The following is an 18,343-nucleotide window of genomic DNA, read 5'->3' as shown; positions in this document are numbered from 1 at the left end:
GGGTAAGCGACGTTTTGCTGAAGTTGAGGATGATGTTGAGCATTATCCCTTAATCCATCGGTATTTAGGATTAGAAATTAAAAAGTTGAAGAATGGAGAGCGGCAAAAAAAGATCAAATTTGGAGACTTTGAAGCATCTTTTGATTCTTCGTCATTTCCCAGTGCTGAGAACAATGGAATTATTAATTCTGAAAGATTTTTTTCGAACTTTTCCGATAGAAACATTTTTGACTCTGATATGCATCAAGAGGCGAAAGGTACTCCCGATAGTTCTTTATCGGTTATTGGCAACTCGGGCACTAGTAATACAGAAAAGTATCAGAAATTCACCTATTACCAACCGACATTTTTGTATTGGAAAGTATTTAGATTCGATTCGGAATACTATAAATACGCGTCGGATGGATATGGGTCATTGACATACAGTAATTTGATCGATCCATTCAAGCCAATGTGTTCTTCGGAACTACTTGATGGAAAGTGCAAAAATCGAGTGTGTCAATATCAACACTTCCGCAATATGAAATTTTTAGGCAATTATCCTTCCCTTGTTATAAATGATTTTTTGGTTCTAGCGCTAACAGGAATTTTTTTTTTGGTTAGATTCGTATGAGATAGTTGGAGACATGAGCTGTGAATCGACAAGTTTGATTAGAGATTCGCAGTACGAATCCAGGTTATCTGAAGTATTAGGGTCGGTTCCGAATATGGTTACGGACCCCACATATGAGAGTTACTGCAACGCGGTGGTCAATAACCATTTGACGTATACGGATGGTAAAATATTCCTTTAGGAAGTTGCAGTATGAAGGGGGGAATGATTGGGGTGCTTTAAAAGGATAACTTAATATGAACCTGACGTTGACTAAGTTTTCCACGGTAAACGTGGCGAACTTTTTCATAACACTTTAATGGCACACATGTGTGGGCTATGGCATGAATTGTTATCATACACTTGGCCTACTTATATGTTTGCTATTACAATTCACAATCATAAAATTATAATGATGATTAACAATAAAACGTTTTTTATTCTGTTTAAACCAGTTTCTGCTTCACAAAGAAGCTTCTGAGATGATGTAATTGCCAAGCGCATGTAGCGCCAATGACAAGGAGCTGAATAATACTCCACTTTACAACCCTACCGTTGGTACTCTCACTCTGATCCCTAAACTCAGCTTCCCGTTCACGTTGAAAAACTTGTTCTCGTTTAATGTCATTAAGTCTCTGAGTTAGTTCCTGAGCCTTTTCGACAAGCGTCGTAATTTTTTCTGATGTATGGGTCGTAGTTTTGTCGAACACTTTTGTCTCCCCAATCGCAATGTCAAGCGATATCTTTGCCGTTTGACGTGAGAACCAGCCCGATCCACCAACGTTTGTCTGAAAACAAATTTTGTGCTCTCCTGAATCAGCGGCAGTGAATGTGAACTTGCCGTTGGCTGCACCGCGTTGATTGACAACCCTATGATTATTGTCGAAGATTTCCTATTACAAAGGTTATATAAAACAACAATCACGATTGACTTTAACATGACATACTTCCACCGTTATCTGAACTCCGAGCGTTGAAGGTTGATTGAATGTATTCGAATCAGGAACAAATTCCTCGGCATTATAGTATCCTGGCCATAAACGTGAGTGAATGCAACTTCAACATATCAAGCACATCATACCAACAACAAGAGTATCTTGCGGAAGTTCTTCAATAAAACATTTACGTTCCGATCCCTCAAGATAGAAGTATAACCCTTGAACGTGGGACACGAGAGCCAACAGGGCTATCGCAATAAAAGCCATTGAGGAGTGCATTATGTCGAGATCCTTTTTGACAGTAAAAAAAACACTCCAATTAACACAACAAGATATAGATATATAATATATATACAACTATATACTAACCTCAGGTTAACTTGTATCACTGATTCTTGTTCAACTGATGGATAATAATCTTGCTACTTCACACGCTACACGTACCCTTACCCTCACGAAACCGCAGCTTGGTTACCCTGAAACTATTATGATTGCGGCAGTTACTTTGCCCCGGCAACAAGCGGATTGCATGATCGTGCGTGAACAATGATTTCGTCGGCCAGACCTGAGCGGAATTGGAAAGCAGTAATAGTGAAGATTTAGGGTATTTTGTTAAAGAGTGTTAGTGACTTTTGACCGCAGTACTGTCTTTGAAATATGACTGTTTTGAAGGTCCCTAATTCTACAACTCTGTCGTCGTCGTCCGTATGTTTTTAAAGACTGATAACTTTGGGAATTATTATGCGTTGTGGCGTTTTACTTACGCTTTTGTTGATAGAAAATTCCTTTGGAGACGTTAACTGAGACTTGTACGAACGTATGTGTAACAACTGTACCCGTTTGATTGCATAATTAACTCTCTGAATTTGAAGATATGCGCGGACACATTACCTCCAGATACAGTGTACGATGCGTCAAAGACATCATCATGGAATGAGAAAATTGTTCATGGCATATTAAATGCTGTCACGGCATTGTCCCCGAAACATAAATTTATTGTCTACGCCACGTTAATACGGCAGGATTACTCCAGCAGCAGCAGTATTCACACGACATCGGGCGCGTTCTGGAACAATAAAACTGATGGCTTGTGGAATTTTAGTTGGAGTGGAGGAGATAAAGAAGGTGGTGTCAACGTTGTTATTAGTCTAGCTTGGATCGGGAAAGATTAGATCGGTTGATTATTAAGTTTCATGTTGCGTGCAATATGATCATGGACATAAGCTATCATATTTTTATTCTGCATTTATCGGTGCATACATACAACAGCCTGCTTGCATTTAAATAATATGCTGTATCATATAGCTGCTGAGCCTTTTTAGTACCTTTAGTTCAATATATTCTAATATACATCTATAACGAAAACGTATATGCTATTCTTGCATATGCTGCTCTTGCTCCGCAATTTCCGCATCCTCAATTTCAATCAATCGATCGTTAACATTTTCGATATCTTTATCGGTTGAACCGCCTGTATTCTTGGCTGATATTAGACATAACTTCGCAATCGAAAGTTGCAATCTCTTGTTTGACAACGAATCATCCAATTCGTCAACAACCCGCTCAAGCTTTTTACCAGCACTCGCGAAATCATTGACCTGAATATCATGAATCCATGCGACCCTGTCATACTTTCCTGAACTAAAAAACTTTTCAAGATGCTGGTTGTAAGAAGGGAACTCGATAAACAACAAACTGACAAGGCCAGCATCTATGTAGTATTGATAAAGCACTGCCGCAAATTCATAACCATGCGAATCAAAATAACTTTTAATTCGGCTAGCTAATGATTCCTGAGCAGCTTCAATTTCAGAATCAGCTTGATTCAATCCCTCAAGTCGAACTTTCTCTTCCCTGCACATTTCAGCCAATGATCGAAAATCGTTATAATGTTCAGCAAGTTGGAATGCTTTTTCAGAATGGCCAAATTTGAGAAGAGGCTTAATCCATGATGCTCGCTGTTCATTGTACATGGCTTTCAACTTCTCCCTTTGTTCATGAAGACGTTCGTCGATCGAGCAGTATTCTATTCGCTCCACGTATGCACGACAAAGACATTCAGCGAGAAGAACAAGCTGACTTACCATTTCGCTATACTCTGCTTCACTATTATCATCAGACTTTCCTGTTCTCTCCCAAAGCTCGCCACAGATTGCTTTGGTAATGTCGTACAGTTTCCCCAATGTTGTAAGAATTTCCCAAGACGAAGTCCACGGCACAGCATTTAAACTTGATGCAGAATCAGCAAGTTTGAACACTTCCTTCATAAAATGAGATCTAATAAAGTAAGCCGACCGAGCCAGTAAGGTCAATAATGTAATATTGGCCTCCTTAACGTGTCTAATCATAAGACTCTTGTTATTAGATGCCTTGCGTGCTGCCAAAAGACTTTTATTTCCAATTGCAATAGCGAGTTCTCCAATTCGTACAACTTCAGAACTAAACCATTGTTCAATTGATTGCTTCTCTTCAAAATCTGAAATAGCGCTAGAAAGAATATGACTGTCAATCTGCGAGGTGGCGTATAAACCATAAATCTTCTGCGCAGCTTCACATTTTTCCAATTTCCACATAGTGTTCAATCGAGATTTTACCGATAATGAAGAAAATATAGGACTGAGATGTTCTAATAAACGACTAAGTGCTTGACACCGGACGTTCAAGTTCTCTGACACATCTTCAATGTATTTATAGTATTCTGATTTCCCAATAATTATTTCATCACTGACTTCATCGATGGCTGTCTCAATATGGTCCACATTGTATCCAACCTCTCCTGACGCTTCAAAACTCAACGGTGTCTAGATTCATTAGAAACCACAAAAAAAACCCACGTACTTGATTTGTTCTTACCTCTTCAATGTTGCCAAAGTATACAGCTTGCCTGAGTTTACTTTTTATGACTTCCGTATTGGAAGTAACAGCAGCACCCTCATTTTCATCTTCAAGACGTTCAACTCTAATTACTCCAGCACCCCTGGTTAATAGTATTATCCCTGAGTGTCGTGTAACTTGTTGATTTTGTGTCACAAGATCTTCATAACCAGTGGTAAATATGTCAATTTCCGAACGAAATTCGACAACATCTTCCCATTTAAAATTGGAAATTGTGGACCGTTGGAATAGAGTATCAACCATAATCACAGCATTAGAGAGGACAATAAACGATGTATTGCCAGGTTGAGGAAGAAGAAGCTTTGGCGTTCGAGTGGATTTTACGGAGTAGCAAGTAATTCTGTGAGTCGATATTATGCGGAAATCTTCTTGATCTAAATATACAGTGAAAAGCACGTAATATATTTGATCATTTTTTCCGTTTTCATCGTATATAAACGACGATAAAATTAAACCAGACTTATCATCTCCAGGTAACATTTCAATGTCATGGACCGTAAACGTTTTTTCTGATTGTGGATAAACTTCAATAATAGATTGGATTAACTGAGGTCGCAAATCCATCTCAAACAGAAGACTATAATTTCCGCTTCTAGAGCATTGCCACGTCGTTACTGCTCCTCGCACGTTAATCGTAATGACCATTCTTTCACCACGACCGAGTAGCTTTCCAGGCTTAATAGCAGTTACATCTCTTCTGGTGCTGCCTAAATTTAAAACTCCCTTTAGGTTGCTCCACAACCCAGACCCAGATCCTCGCATCACAGTACATGAAATTCCAGGTCTTCCAGCTGCGTCATGTAATGAAATAAGAACAAATCGACCAGAGCTTGTGGCAACAATGATACCAACAGGTTCAATGTTTTGTATATGCTCTAATATTTCCCCTTGATATAATCCAATTATGGACTCGACGCCTTTCTTGCGGTGCAATAAGCCTTCAGCAATTGCTCCACCGACAGCTTCGTAGTATAAAACTTTGCCCGTTAGAGGGTGCACAAGGACCAATCCCGGCTCAGTACTTCCAGCTGATGGAGAGACAAGAGCGCCTAATGGCAAAACATCCGAAGGGTTATTAATGGGAAAAGAGATTGTAGCCGGCAGATGATCTGGAGACGTGTATCTCCACACGTAAGCAAATGTAGAAGTAAGCAACAATGCAGCATCTGTGGAAGAATCGATGCCCCCACTGAAAGAGAGATCTAAAAGAAAATTAGATAATGTTGTGACAGCAATTTAAAAAAAAAAAAAAAAAAAAATAGATCTCACCATCTTTCAATTTCAAAATATTGGGCAAAGCAGGTAGCCTTGAAACACAATATTTCTCATTTTTAGTATACACAACTGCGCTGTCTTTTGGTCTTTGTTGTCCAAACTGTTGCTTTTCTTGTGGTTGATAGAGACTGAGTCCATGCTCGTGATGTGTATGTGCGTTGTCCGATTCTGCTGATCTCAGCAAACCCGAGACTTGTCTATTACGACGTGCCTGTATTCGTGATGACCTCCTTTGTGCCATCTGTGTTGATTGCATCGTGCAGATTTGCAACAATACAGATTATATTGATGTATATTTTATTTCAGTTTGCAATCAGTTATTTATTTGGTGGGTATAATGGCGATTAAATCGTGCGGCGGATCGCTTTATAGATAATTTTTTAACGGAATAAAATACAAATCCGTAAGCAGTTACAATTTTGTCTTGTAATTATATAAGTTTTTCAGTACGAGAATGTTTATATAATTTATTGAATGCTCTCAGTCAATTAAAAGAAATCAAAAAAAAAAAAATTGTGAAAATATAGTAAATCTTTAAAACAATGCGCCGACCATAAGTTCTTATTATACAATCCTTATAAACCCAATAACTAAACATATACTAATAAAACAATACATCAGATTAAAAATCAAGATTCTTGATTGACAGATTCTTCATCACTGAAAGTTTTAATTCTGACTAATGTTTCTGGGAGTTGCGATTTGTTCAAACTCTCTTTATCGTTCGATTCGACATCGCCGGTTGATTTTTCGTCAGGATTTGAAAAATAATCTAAAATGCATTTAGCACATCCTCTTTATAAGTTAGAAAAGTAAATTAAATCATACCTGCTGCCAAGGCAATTGCACGCAATACGCTATCCCAGTTGCTCACAACCAATGCCACGGCTATGACCAATTTAGTAACTCGAAAAATCCACCAATAACAAGAAACCAACCTTCAGTACCGTCTACTAAGTTTGAAAGCCGATCTTGTAGTTGTTCCATTTGTCCAGCAAAATTTGCGCTCAAATCTCGTAACTGAGTTAAACTCTCAAGTTCTTGTCGCTTCTCCGCAATGCGCGTCGCAAGGACTGAGTTGTTGTGTTGTGCGCCCGTAGCTGATATTGAGGCTGCAGTAGACGACGTGGGAACAAATGTAGTTCTCCGTGGTCCGTATGACATTTTGCCTATAAATATTGAAATAGATGGTCGAATGACATGCACCGTTTGAACGCGTCTTGAATTTATAAACCATGGCATATATTTCACACGGCGACATATATATTGCATAAGCATCTAAACAATTGGCATTGTTGTTGGAGTAACCCAAAACGCAAAAAAGTGTAAACAAATGGATTTTTGTGTAGCGATCGTATATAAATTTATTGACGGATTTTATGAAACACAGATCATTTCTTTTCTACGACAAATATTCTTGATTTCATGCAAAATTTTGCAAGGGATCGAAGTTATTACTTTTAAAAAATATGGCAAGGCTTGCTGAGCAAGTCCCGGCCGAAACTGTTGATTCAGGTATGAGCACCAAGCATCAAGTAAAATGATTTTTTTTTGCTAATGAATTTTACATAGTCAAAAGGAGGTTTATGCGACAAAACAGGGAATTAGCCAAAGTCAATTCCAGTCATTCAGCAAGAATCGGCAACCTGGAAGCGAAGATCACAAGTTTGCTCGCGGAGAACCTTGAACTGCGACAACAAGTAATTGCACTAGAACACTCACGTGCACCATGGATTTCAAAAATATGCAGAGACATGAAGGAGCAGCTGCATTTAAAATTTAAGGAGTTTGAGCAAACAATTGATTATTTTGAGAACTCGGCTGTAAAAACTACTCATGATGAGCGGAGGAGGTCGAGTGCTGGCAATTTCGATTTTCCAGATATGTTTCACGTCTCTACTAGGAAGAAGTCATCGCCAAAAGTTTTTACAGATGAAGAAGATATTGAAGATCCTGTTGAATTTTCTGAAGATATCAAACATTCTGAACAGGAATCCATGATATCTAGTTATTCGCCTCGAAAAGAACACACTAGATTCACACAGACCGTCGGCTTATTAGCGAATGGTATTCCAGAATCACCACCCACGCACAACGGAGAGTCATTGGGCTCTGAAATCGCATCCAGTATGAAGACAGTAAAATCTCAACGAAGACGGCGTGACAGTCTACAAGATATGGACATTATTTCGATAATCAAATCTCAGAATTCAAATTACAAAGCAAAGCAAAAACCAAATGCGATTACTCCACTACTAGAATTAAAACAGTCCTTAGCACAGATGCAAGCATGTTCGCCACAGATCGCTTTAATAGAAAATGAAGGATCATTATTGATGGATATTGAAAGTCCCGAGACCATGCCAGAAATTCCAGCCAAAAAAACACGAAGACAGAGTTCTATGGCATTTGAAAAAACAGTAGAAGATATAAAAAAAGATGTGGAGATAAGACCAAAGATGACGACTAGAAAGAGCTCATTAATGGCAGCACATATTGAATCTGAGCCATTAAACGATAAATCAGCAAAGACAGATATGCCTGCAAGAAAGGCTTTGCAAAATAGTAAGTTTAGAAAATAGTAACATTGAGTATTAATTAACCATATAGAAAATGCAAACGTCGAATTGTCACCAATTAAATCAGGCAAACATTCAGGAGAGCATGTACGACCAATGAAACCAACAGAGAAATCTCTAATTCAAAAAATTGAACCAGCAGACAACGAACCGCATGATTCTTCAGAAGGTAATAGGCGACAGAGCCGTGCAAGAAAAAGCGTGAACTATGCATTGCCGTCTCTTCGAGCAAAAATGAGACGGCAGACAGATCAGCTAGTAAATGCAGTGATTATTTTGCCGGATATGACCGAGAAAGACTCGAGCGATATTGAGCAGAAATATCTTGCTGAGGTGAAAATAAAACAAGAGGATAGTGAGGCGGCTGTGAACTTTGATACAGTGGGCGAGTCGCCTAAGATGACGAAAGCAGGAAATGCTATTAATCGAACGCTTACAGCGAGCTCGAATGAAATTCACGAGTCTGGGTCCAACAACCTATCCGAGAAACCATCACGTCGCAAATCAGAAATTAATAATAAAAAAACAGGAGGTAGAATTGAACTAGTGTCGGCATCAAGTTCAACAGCTATAAAGAGGCGACGAAGTATGATTTCATAGCTACTAGGACGTGATTTATATATAACTTGAAATGTTTATTTTAAAAAATTTTTGTTGTCTGCTAGGGTGTGTTTTTATCTTTTACATGGCGTTTGTAGCAAATTAATATATCTTTGCATTGCTAATCAATCTATTCATGACAACAGGACATCAATATAACGTAAAATTGCCCTAGTTGGAAGAATTTCAAGGTAAATATATATATTTCCGTAATGATACGTAAATAAGAAAACGTTGCGTATTTATACTTGCGCGTTGATATTTGTGCTCCGTTTAAATGATGCGATATTTGAGTAGCTCAACAGGACGTATCGCGTTGCATTCTATTTCTCCTCAAAAAATGTAAGTGTTTTGATTTGTGGTAAATCATTTATTTTATTAATTATGACTGTGTTTATGAATATATATTAGTTTGCGGGAAGTGGTACATTGTCTTGCTCCACATCTGTGCAATTTTGCCCGTTTTTTTTTCCGGCTATAGCACCCTGCAATTTATTCAATTCAGGATCCGTATTATTTTAATAAAGCGAGGTATATCTTGCTTTTTATTTTGTTTTGTTTTAATTGATAGTGGTAAGTGTGAACTTGCAAAATGATTTTCAGAATTGTTTTAATATCAAGTTACAGGAACGACGCTGCTAGCCTTCTATCACGCCATCTTCATCAGTTTGACAGTCAAAACTTTTGATTTATTTATTTGTCTGTTACGGCCTTTATCTTTTGTATTACCATCAATTTTGTTGCCAATCATACAATTTCAACAAAACGGGTGTAATAAATGTCGGCGGCTGTAAACACCCCTGCTGCTCAGGGACGCAGTGCTAATTCTGGCCAGCAATTTCGTGGAGGATCTACCAGAAAAAATTTTGATTACGCATCGCATGATCAACAATCCCGCAGATCAAATAGCAGGCCTTGGAACAATGGAAATGGTGAGTATCATGGACCCGTGTTCAATCAAGTGCTAATTCTGCTAGGCGGATATGGTTCAAGAGGAGGATATACAAATACGAGTACACCACCTAGACAGTCATTGACTGGTGAATTTGAATCTTCGGACAAGCACATGTATGATCGGCTACTATATCTTTTAGTAAAATCAATTGTAAGTTTAACAGTAAATTGTAGTGACTTATCTAATATGTTTATAGGGAAGCAGTGTTGTGGCAACTGTTCGATCAGGTGCACAATATTCAGGGATATTGTCAGCTGCAAACACTCAAGGCGATCTTGGTGTTTCACTTAGGTTTGCAAAACTGATTGCTGCTCCCCCTGGAGAAGACCTTGACGATGAGGCCACAAAAAACGTCTTTTCAACTTTGGTAATTCATCCAAAGGATCTATTTGATGTAAAAATATTAGAGGTGAATATGATTCCAGAGCAAAATGGGTTCAAAACCGATACAGACATTTCAAAAAATTTTGAACATAAAGAGCGTGAGCTTCAACGTTGGCAGCCAGACGAGTCTGTTTCTCTAAATGTATCTTTGGATGAGTTAGAATCAAGCTCTGGAAAACACTGGGATCAGTTTGCAGTGAATGAAAAGTTATTTGGTGTTCAATCATCATTTGACGAAAATCTTTACACAACCAAGCTTGATAAATCACATCCAGAGTATGAGCAACGAGTGGCTGAGGCGGAAAAAATTGCAAAAGAAATTGAACAGTCGTCTCATGGCGGAAACTTTCATTTGGCTGAGGAACGTGGCATAGTGATTGATGATAGTGGGGTAAATGAGGAAGATAAGTATTCTGGAGTCGCGCGCAACAGTAAATCTAGTCAGCCTTTAAAGAATCTAGTTCTAGGTGGTCAGCAGGCAGCAGCACCAAAAGGGCAAATTCCGCAACAGCAGCGACAGAATGTTGAGCAAACACCTGCCTCCAAGGTTGATTCTGCAATTTTGTCAAGCAAGATCTCAACGACAACTGCTTCTGGTACTCAAGCTGAATCTTATTTTGAACAGACTGGAAATGAATCGTCAGTCGAGACATTGCCAGTTGAAAAAGAGGAAAAATTGTCACCAAACGCCGGGCTTGCTGAAGATGCAAATATTAACAGACAAATGTTGGGAACATTCAAGGAATTTGTGTCAGGCGAGAAGGAGAGGCTTGCAGTTAAACAAAGGGCAATGAAACGGGCTAAGGATGGAAGGCTTCATGATTTAATGGCGTTTTCGCAATCGTTTAAACTTAATACTCCCGTGCCAGAGGATTTGGTACCGATTCTTGCCAAGGATAGGATTAAGCAAGAGGAAATCAAGCACAAGACAGCATTAGATGCAAAAACTGCTGGCGCAAAGACTCCGCTCACGAGCGTAGCCATGGCTGCTAAGAATAGCAGAAACGGTAGTGTTTCACCTCAATATGCAAAAGCTAAGCCGTTGAGAACCGAAGCCGCAGATTTGGCTTCAGCCCTGTCTTCTGCGTTAAAGGTTTCTAATGATAACCAAGCAGTATCACCGCCCACCCCTCTAGCGCGACCAAAACTATCTACCGAGCCTGATCAACAAAGACTGAATGTTAATGCTCGAGAGTTCAAACCTAATCCTATGGCTGCTGCTTTCACTCCTGCCACTCGCACAGCAATCGTTACCGGTTCTCGATCCGGTACTCCAACAACACAACACGCAGTACCTGTTAGTCAGCCAGCTAGAATTGTTTCTCGGGCTACTAGTCCGTCTGCTTCATTTTATGGACCGAACCATGAGTATGCAAAGAACCGGGCTTCAGTCCGCGATTCGTTTAATCCATTTAAACGAGCCAAAGCGGAACATACTGACGCGACTCCGTTTTCAATTCCACGTGCATTCGCGTCTTTTCCAGTTTGGCAGTATGAGGATGATAATGCATCATATAAGGATAGTTTTGTTGCGCCAGTTCAAGCTGCTTATTACCGAATCAATGGCATTTCTCCCCCACAATCACAGATCCCGCTTCCATTTTCTCCTCGAAGTGGGAGCATCCCAATTCAGTCTCCATCGCCATCACATCCCGTACCTCAATTTCAGGGCGCGACTGGTCAGCATTTTGATGGCAATCATTTGGTGACTCCTTCACCACCGGTTGTTTCACCAAATATTGGCTCTGCCATTCCTACATTTTCTCCAAATGGAATTTATCCTCAGCCTTACCCTCCTGGGGCGTCACCATATCAACAATATGCGGTGCGTCCAGGCGTGCAGCCACAGTTTATACAGGCAGGGCAAGTGTTCATGCAACCACCGCCATTACCACCATTTGGAAATCAATATGGAATACCTCCGCAAGCTGTTGCACCACAGCAAGGGTATGGGTCTCCCGGAAGGAATACAAATCAGGCGACAATGATTGTGCAGAATGGGTCACAAGCCGGGTTTAATGGTGGTTTTTATGGACAACATCAAGGTAAGTGAGCATGCAATTTTTTTTATAACTACTTTGCTAATGAATGTAGTAGCGCCTAATGTGGTGTTGAGAGGACCAATTCCACCGGGATCGATTCCAGTATCGGGTCTTCCGCCTGGTGTACCGCACCAAATCCAAGTTCAGCCATCGTCACACCCGGGCCAGTAGTAATTTTTTTTTTAATTTAAGGCATAATTTGTGGCCCGAATTTTTATGCTTGGCTTACTTTTATTTGCCAGTGCTGCCGTTGGATCGCTATAAGTTAAAATTGGTCCACTTTTTTTTTTTTTTTTTTTTTTTTGTCCACGTCAAACCGCAACCTACTCCCTCCCTCGAAGTTAATACGTCCTTGTCACTAACAATAGCGGGTTTCGAAGCGTAAATCGAGATCTCTTGATTGTAATGAATGAAGGAATGACGTACCGTATAGGATTCATACGATCGCTAATACATAAAAAATTTTAGCAATCTTTTTGCTAGTATTGATATAAAATAATTGTAATCAAGCATGTGCTTAAGCTCGATTGTTGGAGGGTTAGGTGTGACATATCCAGCTGGCCCTTACATAAGTTAATGTTGCATTCTCATTGTCAACAAGGTATTCAATTATCAATTGTGAATAATGGTGTCGACCAATAAAATTGATAAAAAGAGAATTTGGGTGGACGGATGTTTTGATTTTGCACATCATGGTAGGCATGTTAAAGAACAGGTTCGAATTGGCTACTAACGTGTTATTAGGCCATGCCGGGGCAATGTTGCAAGCCAGGCAGCTTGGGGATTCGTTGTATGTTGGAATTCACTCAGACGAGGAGATATTGGTGAATAAAGGACCAGTGGTGATGAAACTGGCCGAGCGCGTGCTGGCAGTATCGGCATGCAAATGGGCATCAGTGCCGGTGCCAGACGCGCCGTATGTGACGGACCCTGTCGTAATGGACGAGTACGGGTGCTTTTATGTCGTGCACGGTGATGACATCACTACGGATGCTAACGGCGAAGACTGTTATCGGGTTGTTAAGGACGCAGGCCGGTTTTTGGTGGTCAAGCGAACGCCGAACATTTCTACCACGGACCTGGTGGGGCGCATGCTTCTGTGCACGAAAAATCACCACTTGCGGACGATACAGGGCCGGGAGATAGACGACGCGGTTGCGAACGCGCGAAGCGGGAAGGCTAAAGACGGGTTACTGACTAGGGAGAGCTTGGAAAAATTTGAGACATATGCAACAGGTGAGGACGGCAGGAGTGCGTGGGACGGAGTGTACGTCTGGACCGACGACGACCGGCATCTGCGGCCGATAGTGCAGCCATCAAGTGAGCTGGTAAAAAAAACAAGGAAAGTGGTCTACGTTGATGGCGGGTTCGATCTTTTTTTTGCCGGCCATATCGAGTTCTTGCGGCAGGTGTCAGCAGAGGTGGAACAACTGTCGCGGCAGGCCGGCGAACCGGTCGGTTTAGTGGTCGGCGTGCACAGCGACGCCACGGTGAACGAGTTCAAGGGCTTGAATTATCCAATCATGAATCTGTTTGAACGTGCACTGTGCGTACTGCAATGCCGGTACGTGTCACACGTTGTATTGCAGGCGCCGTACGTGCCTACGCTGGCATTCCTGGACACGCTGCCGTGGCACACCATCAAGGTTTACCACGGGCCGACGTCGTTCTCGCACGGCGTAGCAGACCCCTACGCTGGCGTGAAAGCTGCAGGCAAGTACGCCGAAATTGGTCCTCACCAGTACCAAGATATCTCGACAGAGACCATTGTGGAGCGGGTCACGAGCAACCGTGGCCTGTACGAGGAACGGCAGCGGCGTAAAGGTTGGAAGGCGGCGGCCGAGGACGAGCTGTGGCGGCGGCACGCGTAGGTAATAAATTAGTAATAGGAATGTACAGTAATATATTATATAATTAGCCGCCACGTAAGTCACCCTATTGCCGTGTGGGATGACGCGGCATGGACGCGAAACGGCCCCATTGTTTGATTTTTTTGCCTCTTTTTCCTCGTATTCTGCCCCTTCCTTTCGTTTTGGACCACCTCACAATAGCACTTGCGATCCTTGGGCATTTTTTTTTAATAATTGTTCCACTCCTTTCCCCCCCTCAAAAGTCAAGAGAGGCCCCACCATGAGCTCTGCGCCGGGACAACTTCATTCGTCCAACGTGGTTGGCGTCCATTACAGAGTCGGCAAGAAGATTGGCGAGGGTTCGTTTGGCGTTATCTTTGAGGGCACAAATCTGCTCAATAACAGACAGGTGGCCATAAAATTCGTACGAACCCATCACCGATATTTAAAACAAAAAATAAGATAGCCAACAGAAAATTGGTTCTATTTTATTTGTATTTTTTTGTTTTTGTTTTTGCAATGGTCTAATCTGTTGTCTTCGCAGGAACCCCGAAAAAGTGATGCCCCACAGCTTCGTGATGAATACAGAACTTACAAAATCCTCGTTGGATGCGTGGGCATTCCGAACGTATACTACTTTGGCCAGGAAGGGCTTCATAACATACTCGTTATCGATCTCCTTGGTCCGTCACTGGAAGACCTTTTCGATTGGTGTGGTCGCAGATTTAGCATAAAGACAGTAGTCATGGTCGCCAAGCAGATGATCACTCGCGTGCAGACCATTCACGAAAAGAATCTGATCTACAGGGACATTAAGCCCGATAATTTTTTGATTGGCAAGCCCGGCACCAAGAACGCAAATTTGATTTATATTATTGATTTTGGCATGGCCAAGCAATACCGTGACCCTAAAACAAAGCAGCATATTCCCTACCGCGAACGCAAATCGTTGTCTGGCACGGCCCGCTACATGTCGATTAATACTCATTTAGGCAGGGAGCAATCTCGAAGAGACGATCTTGAAGCGCTTGGCCATGTTTTCATGTATTTCTTGCGTGGCGGCTTGCCCTGGCAAGGTTTAAAAGCGGCCACTAACAAGCAAAAATACGAAAAGATTGGCGAAAAGAAGCAAACTACTCAAATTAAAGACCTTTGTGATGGCTTCCCCGAACAATTTGAAAAATATCTCACCTACGTTCGCAATTTGGGCTTCGAAGACACGCCAGATTATGATTACCTGCGTGATTTATTTACTCAGGCTCTTCGATCGGTGAATGAAGTTGAAGATGGCGAGTACGATTGGATGAAACTTAATGGTGGCAAAGGATGGGACGTTGGTTCCAAGCATTCTTCTTCTCAGCATCTGCATTATTCCAACCCAAACTATCATTCTTCGAACGACCCAAGGTTGACGAGCACAACACGGCACTCGCAGGCTCAACTAACTGCCGCACGGCTGAACCAAGCTCAGCCGCCTCCGCCTTCACCCGTGGCCGTTCGCAATGGTTCCAAAGGTCGTCGAACCCATACTGGCCAACCCCAATCTACCGCCAGCGGAATTCAGCAACAGCAATCCAATATCCAAACCACTCAACAGCAATCTCAACAACCCAATCAACGGGGCGAGAAAAAGGGGTTTTGGGAAAAGTTTGGAGTGTTTTGCTGTGGCTAGCAGGTTGCGAATGTACTATTTGAAAGACACCATCTTGAAATACTCTTCATTTTTTTTTCATTTTTTTTTTCTTGGGTCTTTAATGTTTTGTTTGTTGGAATCAATGGTGTTTTTTTTTTTTAAATTGGATTGATTATATACAAATAAAAAACCAAAGGAGTTTTTTTTTGTAACTTGAGTTGAAGTATAAGCAAATCAAGTTTTTTTTTTTGTTGTTCTATTTGTGTCTCTGTGTCTCTGTGTCTCTGTGTCTCTGTGTCTGTATTTGTGAAATTTTTTTGTCTTTCTTTCTTTTTATCTTTTTTTTATAAATTTTTTTTAATGTTTTTGCATGCATTTTGGGGGAAATATTGTTATAAACTGTACTCCCAATAATTCTTCTTTTTTATTTTCCTCATTTATTTTTTTATCTTTGATGTTTCGTTGCGGAATTTACTATTTATTTTATATACTTTATATGCATATATATATATATTATATTAATATAAACCATTATTTCACAAATCAAAAAAATCACAGATATTAAACTCGGCTGACAGGTTTGGTTGCGAATGATCGTCCCAAAATGAAAATACGGGTTGCTGAAGTTGGGATTGCAAAAAATCTTGTCGTCTGGCCATCAAACTTTTTAGTAACCTGGCCGTGAGCGAATCATTTTCAACCCACCGTTTCGACATCTCGATTAATGATTCCACGATGGTTTCAACCTCAGATCGCAATTCTGATTTGGTAATGGACGCATGCGATAGTAATGCCCTGCCAATAACGTACACGCAAAACGCAAACTGCGAATTCACCACGCCGTCCATCACGCTTAGGTATGAAACCACGGCCATGGCGACTTCTTGAATTGTTATTTCAAAACTTGCCAATTCATATTCCATTCGGGCCGGTTTTTTTTTGCCTGGCCACACAGAAATGGTGCAACAATATGACGGCCGTGCGATGGGTCACATGCGCAAGCGTCAGGTTTGGGTTCATGATTGATGCCTTGTTCGGTCGCAAGCTGAATTGATCAGGCAGGTTTTGCTTCCAATAAGTCAACGTTTGATCGAGTTGATCAATCTTAAGCTCAGCAACGTCTTGTTCAGCATTTTCGAGCCTCATCACGCTAGACAACATGTCCATTGCTTCAACCCTGTAAGCAAACCCGCCTAAGTAATTCTTTTCTCCTTCAGATTCCACGTTCTCAGCATGCAAATCAAACAATCCATTTGAAACTAAACATCTCGTCTTCACGGGGACCTTGTTCATCCAGTAAAATCCGTCACATGGTAACCGTCGTTTGATCCGATAAAGTGCGCGAACAGGCGTCCATTCGGTCGCACTAACCGCGCTAAACCTGTCAAACAAGAAAATATTCCAAAAAATTCTTCGCCAAATTTCACTCATGGTCCATTCTTTCACGCTTTCCTGATTATCTTCCTCGAATCCAAGGTTTAATGATTCAACACCTTTCATCATTAACGAAACCAAACTTTGCGATTCTTCACCCGAGCAAACCGCATCGAACGCTATCAGAGACAATGCCTCCAAATTTTCAATCAAATAAGATTTTTCATATTCAGAAACAACATATTAGCGGCACGCATGACGCAATTTAATTTTGGTCGATACTCCCAGTCGAGTGTCATGACAGAACCAGAGTGACGAAGCCGTAATGGCTAGTAAAACAACTTTTTGAGACAAAGGAAGAACCTTGCAAGAAAAAGCTTCCTCTATACCAGGGTGAACAATAGGTATCAACGGATTGCATGTTTTTTTGAACGTTTTAAGTAGTGTCAGCATCAAATCATTCGGCGGTAATTGCAGTGACGCGGTGTGAATCTCTATTAAATTTATAATGTCACTTAATCTTATGGTTCTGCTAGTTTCTTGCTGCCGTTTGCGCTTAACGTTGTGCTCAATATCGTTTTCAATTTGTCGTTTATAATGCGAACCTGGCAAGTTCATGTCCATTTCGTCATGATCATCTGCTTGTCCTCGTATCTCGAAGCGGTTTTGTTCAATCATTTTGTGTAATAAGGAAAATTGAACGGTAACCATTCTTTGAAGATCATCTAATAATAGTCGTAAGAATTCATAGTAATATATATATAGGTAATATCTTTATACCTATCCGATCAGAAAGCATTTCAAAAGATTTGGCTTTATTTAATTTCTCATGATCGTCCTCGTATTCACAGAATATATCTACCGACAAATTAGCTCCACACGAAAACAAAAGAGCTTGAAAAAAAAATGCCTTACCTAGTTTTAAACATAGACTACAAGGCTGAGTTCTTGAACATTTTCGTTTGCGTTTACGGCATGCCTTGCAAGCCCGTGCTAAAGATACAGTCGTTGACGACATAGTCTCTTCGATACTTGTTGGCAAAGATATGCGTTCTGACTTGGACATTTCGGTCGGGAATAAATCGGTGAAAACGCCATAAAAGTCTTCTTCTTGTTCGACATTGTTTTGGAAATATACATCGTCCATGGTGCGTATCTGGGGAAGGTATAATAACATGGCCGTACTATCCATATATATTATATATACGTAACTTTGCTGTGCCCCC

At 40.8% G+C, this 18,343-nt stretch overlaps 12 protein-coding genes across 12 annotated transcripts; 7 read left to right on the top strand and 5 right to left on the bottom strand.

The window, feature by feature from the left end:
• Nucleotides 1–91: 91 nt before the first annotated feature.
• On the top strand, nt 92–697 carry V1514DRAFT_325103 (uncharacterized protein). The gene has a single exon (XM_066926553.1). It carries the CDS (start codon nt 239–241, stop codon nt 611–613), a length of 375 nt encoding a protein of 124 aa, XP_066785561.1. The 5' UTR covers nt 92–238; the 3' UTR covers nt 614–697.
• Nucleotides 698–953: 256 nt separating this feature from the next.
• V1514DRAFT_325100 (emp24/gp25L/p24 family/GOLD-domain-containing protein) lies at nt 954–1,915 on the bottom strand. Its single transcript, XM_066926552.1, has 3 exons — nt 1,674–1,915; nt 1,540–1,622; nt 954–1,485 (listed from the first exon to the last, which is right to left on the bottom strand). Exons 1-3 carry the CDS (start codon nt 1,807–1,809, stop codon nt 1,039–1,041), a joined length of 666 nt encoding a protein of 221 aa, XP_066785560.1. The 5' UTR covers nt 1,810–1,915; the 3' UTR covers nt 954–1,038.
• A 131-nt stretch (nt 1,916–2,046) lies between these two features.
• V1514DRAFT_325096 (Tctex-1) lies at nt 2,047–2,877 on the top strand. The gene is made up of 3 exons (XM_066926551.1): nt 2,047–2,235; nt 2,309–2,347; nt 2,403–2,877. Exons 1-3 carry the CDS (start codon nt 2,188–2,190, stop codon nt 2,700–2,702), a joined length of 387 nt encoding a protein of 128 aa, XP_066785559.1. The 5' UTR covers nt 2,047–2,187; the 3' UTR covers nt 2,703–2,877.
• V1514DRAFT_325095 (Nup133 N terminal like-domain-containing protein) lies at nt 2,771–6,024 on the bottom strand. The gene is made up of 3 exons (XM_066926550.1): nt 5,695–6,024; nt 4,384–5,627; nt 2,771–4,331 (listed from the first exon to the last, which is right to left on the bottom strand). Exons 1-3 carry the CDS (start codon nt 5,954–5,956, stop codon nt 2,904–2,906), a joined length of 2,934 nt encoding a protein of 977 aa, XP_066785558.1. The 5' UTR covers nt 5,957–6,024; the 3' UTR covers nt 2,771–2,903.
• A 115-nt stretch (nt 6,025–6,139) lies between these two features.
• V1514DRAFT_325094 (DASH complex subunit Dad2-domain-containing protein) lies at nt 6,140–6,888 on the bottom strand. Its single transcript, XM_066926549.1, has 3 exons — nt 6,639–6,888; nt 6,529–6,588; nt 6,140–6,472 (listed from the first exon to the last, which is right to left on the bottom strand). The coding sequence occupies exons 1-3, from the start codon at nt 6,862–6,864 to the stop codon at nt 6,330–6,332; spliced, it is 429 nt and encodes a 142-aa protein (XP_066785557.1). The 5' UTR covers nt 6,865–6,888; the 3' UTR covers nt 6,140–6,329.
• Nucleotides 6,889–7,169: 281 nt separating this feature from the next.
• On the top strand, nt 7,170–8,282 carry V1514DRAFT_275889 (uncharacterized protein; the record flags this gene model as incomplete). The annotated part of the gene is made up of 2 exons (XM_066924910.1): nt 7,170–7,215; nt 7,273–8,282. The coding sequence occupies 2 exons, from the start codon at nt 7,170–7,172 to the stop codon at nt 8,280–8,282; spliced, it is 1,056 nt and encodes a 351-aa protein (XP_066785556.1).
• Nucleotides 8,092–9,032, top strand: V1514DRAFT_325088 (uncharacterized protein). The gene has a single exon (XM_066926548.1). It carries the CDS (start codon nt 8,376–8,378, stop codon nt 8,877–8,879), a length of 504 nt encoding a protein of 167 aa, XP_066785555.1. The 5' UTR covers nt 8,092–8,375; the 3' UTR covers nt 8,880–9,032.
• Nucleotides 9,033–9,657: 625 nt separating this feature from the next.
• V1514DRAFT_317870 (uncharacterized protein) lies at nt 9,658–12,431 on the top strand (the record flags this gene model as incomplete). The annotated part of the gene is made up of 4 exons (XM_066925861.1): nt 9,658–9,811; nt 9,857–9,984; nt 10,031–12,263; nt 12,316–12,431. 4 exons carry the CDS (start codon nt 9,658–9,660, stop codon nt 12,429–12,431), a joined length of 2,631 nt encoding a protein of 876 aa, XP_066785554.1.
• A 420-nt stretch (nt 12,432–12,851) lies between these two features.
• V1514DRAFT_325083 (uncharacterized protein) lies at nt 12,852–14,181 on the top strand. Its single transcript, XM_066926547.1, has 2 exons — nt 12,852–12,955; nt 13,005–14,181. Exons 1-2 carry the CDS (start codon nt 12,886–12,888, stop codon nt 14,129–14,131), a joined length of 1,197 nt encoding a protein of 398 aa, XP_066785553.1. The 5' UTR covers nt 12,852–12,885; the 3' UTR covers nt 14,132–14,181.
• A 209-nt stretch (nt 14,182–14,390) lies between these two features.
• On the top strand, nt 14,391–15,782 carry V1514DRAFT_275524 (kinase-like domain-containing protein; the record flags this gene model as incomplete). Its single annotated transcript, XM_066924894.1, has 2 exons — nt 14,391–14,534; nt 14,655–15,782. The coding sequence occupies 2 exons, from the start codon at nt 14,391–14,393 to the stop codon at nt 15,780–15,782; spliced, it is 1,272 nt and encodes a 423-aa protein (XP_066785552.1).
• Nucleotides 15,783–16,279: 497 nt separating this feature from the next.
• Nucleotides 16,280–16,618, bottom strand: V1514DRAFT_340719 (uncharacterized protein; the record flags this gene model as incomplete). Its single annotated transcript, XM_066929034.1, has 1 exon — nt 16,280–16,618. One exon carries the CDS (start codon nt 16,616–16,618, stop codon nt 16,280–16,282), a length of 339 nt encoding a protein of 112 aa, XP_066785551.1.
• A 37-nt stretch (nt 16,619–16,655) lies between these two features.
• On the bottom strand, nt 16,656–18,264 carry V1514DRAFT_317866 (uncharacterized protein; the record flags this gene model as incomplete). The annotated part of the gene is made up of 4 exons (XM_066925860.1): nt 16,656–17,312; nt 17,400–17,842; nt 17,898–17,975; nt 18,033–18,264. The coding sequence occupies 4 exons, from the start codon at nt 18,262–18,264 to the stop codon at nt 16,656–16,658; spliced, it is 1,410 nt and encodes a 469-aa protein (XP_066785550.1).
• Nucleotides 18,265–18,343: the final 79 nt, after the last annotated feature.

Source organism: Lipomyces japonicus (genome assembly GCF_038497905.1).
Source record: "Lipomyces japonicus strain CBS 7319 unplaced genomic scaffold V1514scaffold_4, whole genome shotgun sequence".
Taxonomy (NCBI): domain Eukaryota; kingdom Fungi; phylum Ascomycota; class Lipomycetes; order Lipomycetales; family Lipomycetaceae; genus Lipomyces; species Lipomyces japonicus.
Note: the sequence above shows the minus strand (reverse complement) of the source record. Positions and strands in the feature narration are given on the sequence as shown.

Coding starts and splice junctions, on each gene's coding strand:
- V1514DRAFT_325103 (XM_066926553.1), top strand. CDS start 239: ATGCATCAAGAGGCGAAAGGTACTCCCGATAGTTCTTTATCGGTTATT.
- V1514DRAFT_325100 (XM_066926552.1), bottom strand. CDS start 1,809: ATGCACTCCTCAATGGCTTTTATTGCGATAGCCCTGTTGGCTCTCGTG. Junction 1,623..1,673: donor GCAAGATACTCTTGTTGTTG/GTATGATGTGCT, acceptor GTTTATGGCCAG/GATACTATAATGCCGAGGAA. Junction 1,486..1,539: donor GAGTTCAGATAACGGTGGAA/GTATGTCATGTT, acceptor CCTTTGTAATAG/GAAATCTTCGACAATAATCA.
- V1514DRAFT_325096 (XM_066926551.1), top strand. CDS start 2,188: ATGACTGTTTTGAAGGTCCCTAATTCTACAACTCTGTCGTCGTCGTCC. Junction 2,236..2,308: donor CAACTCTGTCGTCGTCGTCC/GTATGTTTTTAA, acceptor TTTTGTTGATAG/AAAATTCCTTTGGAGACGTT. Junction 2,348..2,402: donor TAACTGAGACTTGTACGAAC/GTATGTGTAACA, acceptor CTGAATTTGAAG/ATATGCGCGGACACATTACC.
- V1514DRAFT_325095 (XM_066926550.1), bottom strand. CDS start 5,956: ATGCAATCAACACAGATGGCACAAAGGAGGTCATCACGAATACAGGCA. Junction 5,628..5,694: donor TATTTTGAAATTGAAAGATG/GTGAGATCTATT, acceptor ATTTTCTTTTAG/ATCTCTCTTTCAGTGGGGGC. Junction 4,332..4,383: donor ACTTTGGCAACATTGAAGAG/GTAAGAACAAAT, acceptor TAATGAATCTAG/ACACCGTTGAGTTTTGAAGC.
- V1514DRAFT_325094 (XM_066926549.1), bottom strand. CDS start 6,864: ATGTCATACGGACCACGGAGAACTACATTTGTTCCCACGTCGTCTACT. Junction 6,589..6,638: donor CTTAGTAGACGGTACTGAAG/GTTGGTTTCTTG, acceptor AATTGGTCATAG/CCGTGGCATTGGTTGTGAGC. Junction 6,473..6,528: donor TGCAATTGCCTTGGCAGCAG/GTATGATTTAAT, acceptor AATGCATTTTAG/ATTATTTTTCAAATCCTGAC.
- V1514DRAFT_325088 (XM_066926548.1), top strand. CDS start 8,376: ATGAAACCAACAGAGAAATCTCTAATTCAAAAAATTGAACCAGCAGAC.
- V1514DRAFT_325083 (XM_066926547.1), top strand. CDS start 12,886: ATGGTGTCGACCAATAAAATTGATAAAAAGAGAATTTGGGTGGACGGA. Junction 12,956..13,004: donor TTTTGATTTTGCACATCATG/GTAGGCATGTTA, acceptor ACGTGTTATTAG/GCCATGCCGGGGCAATGTTG.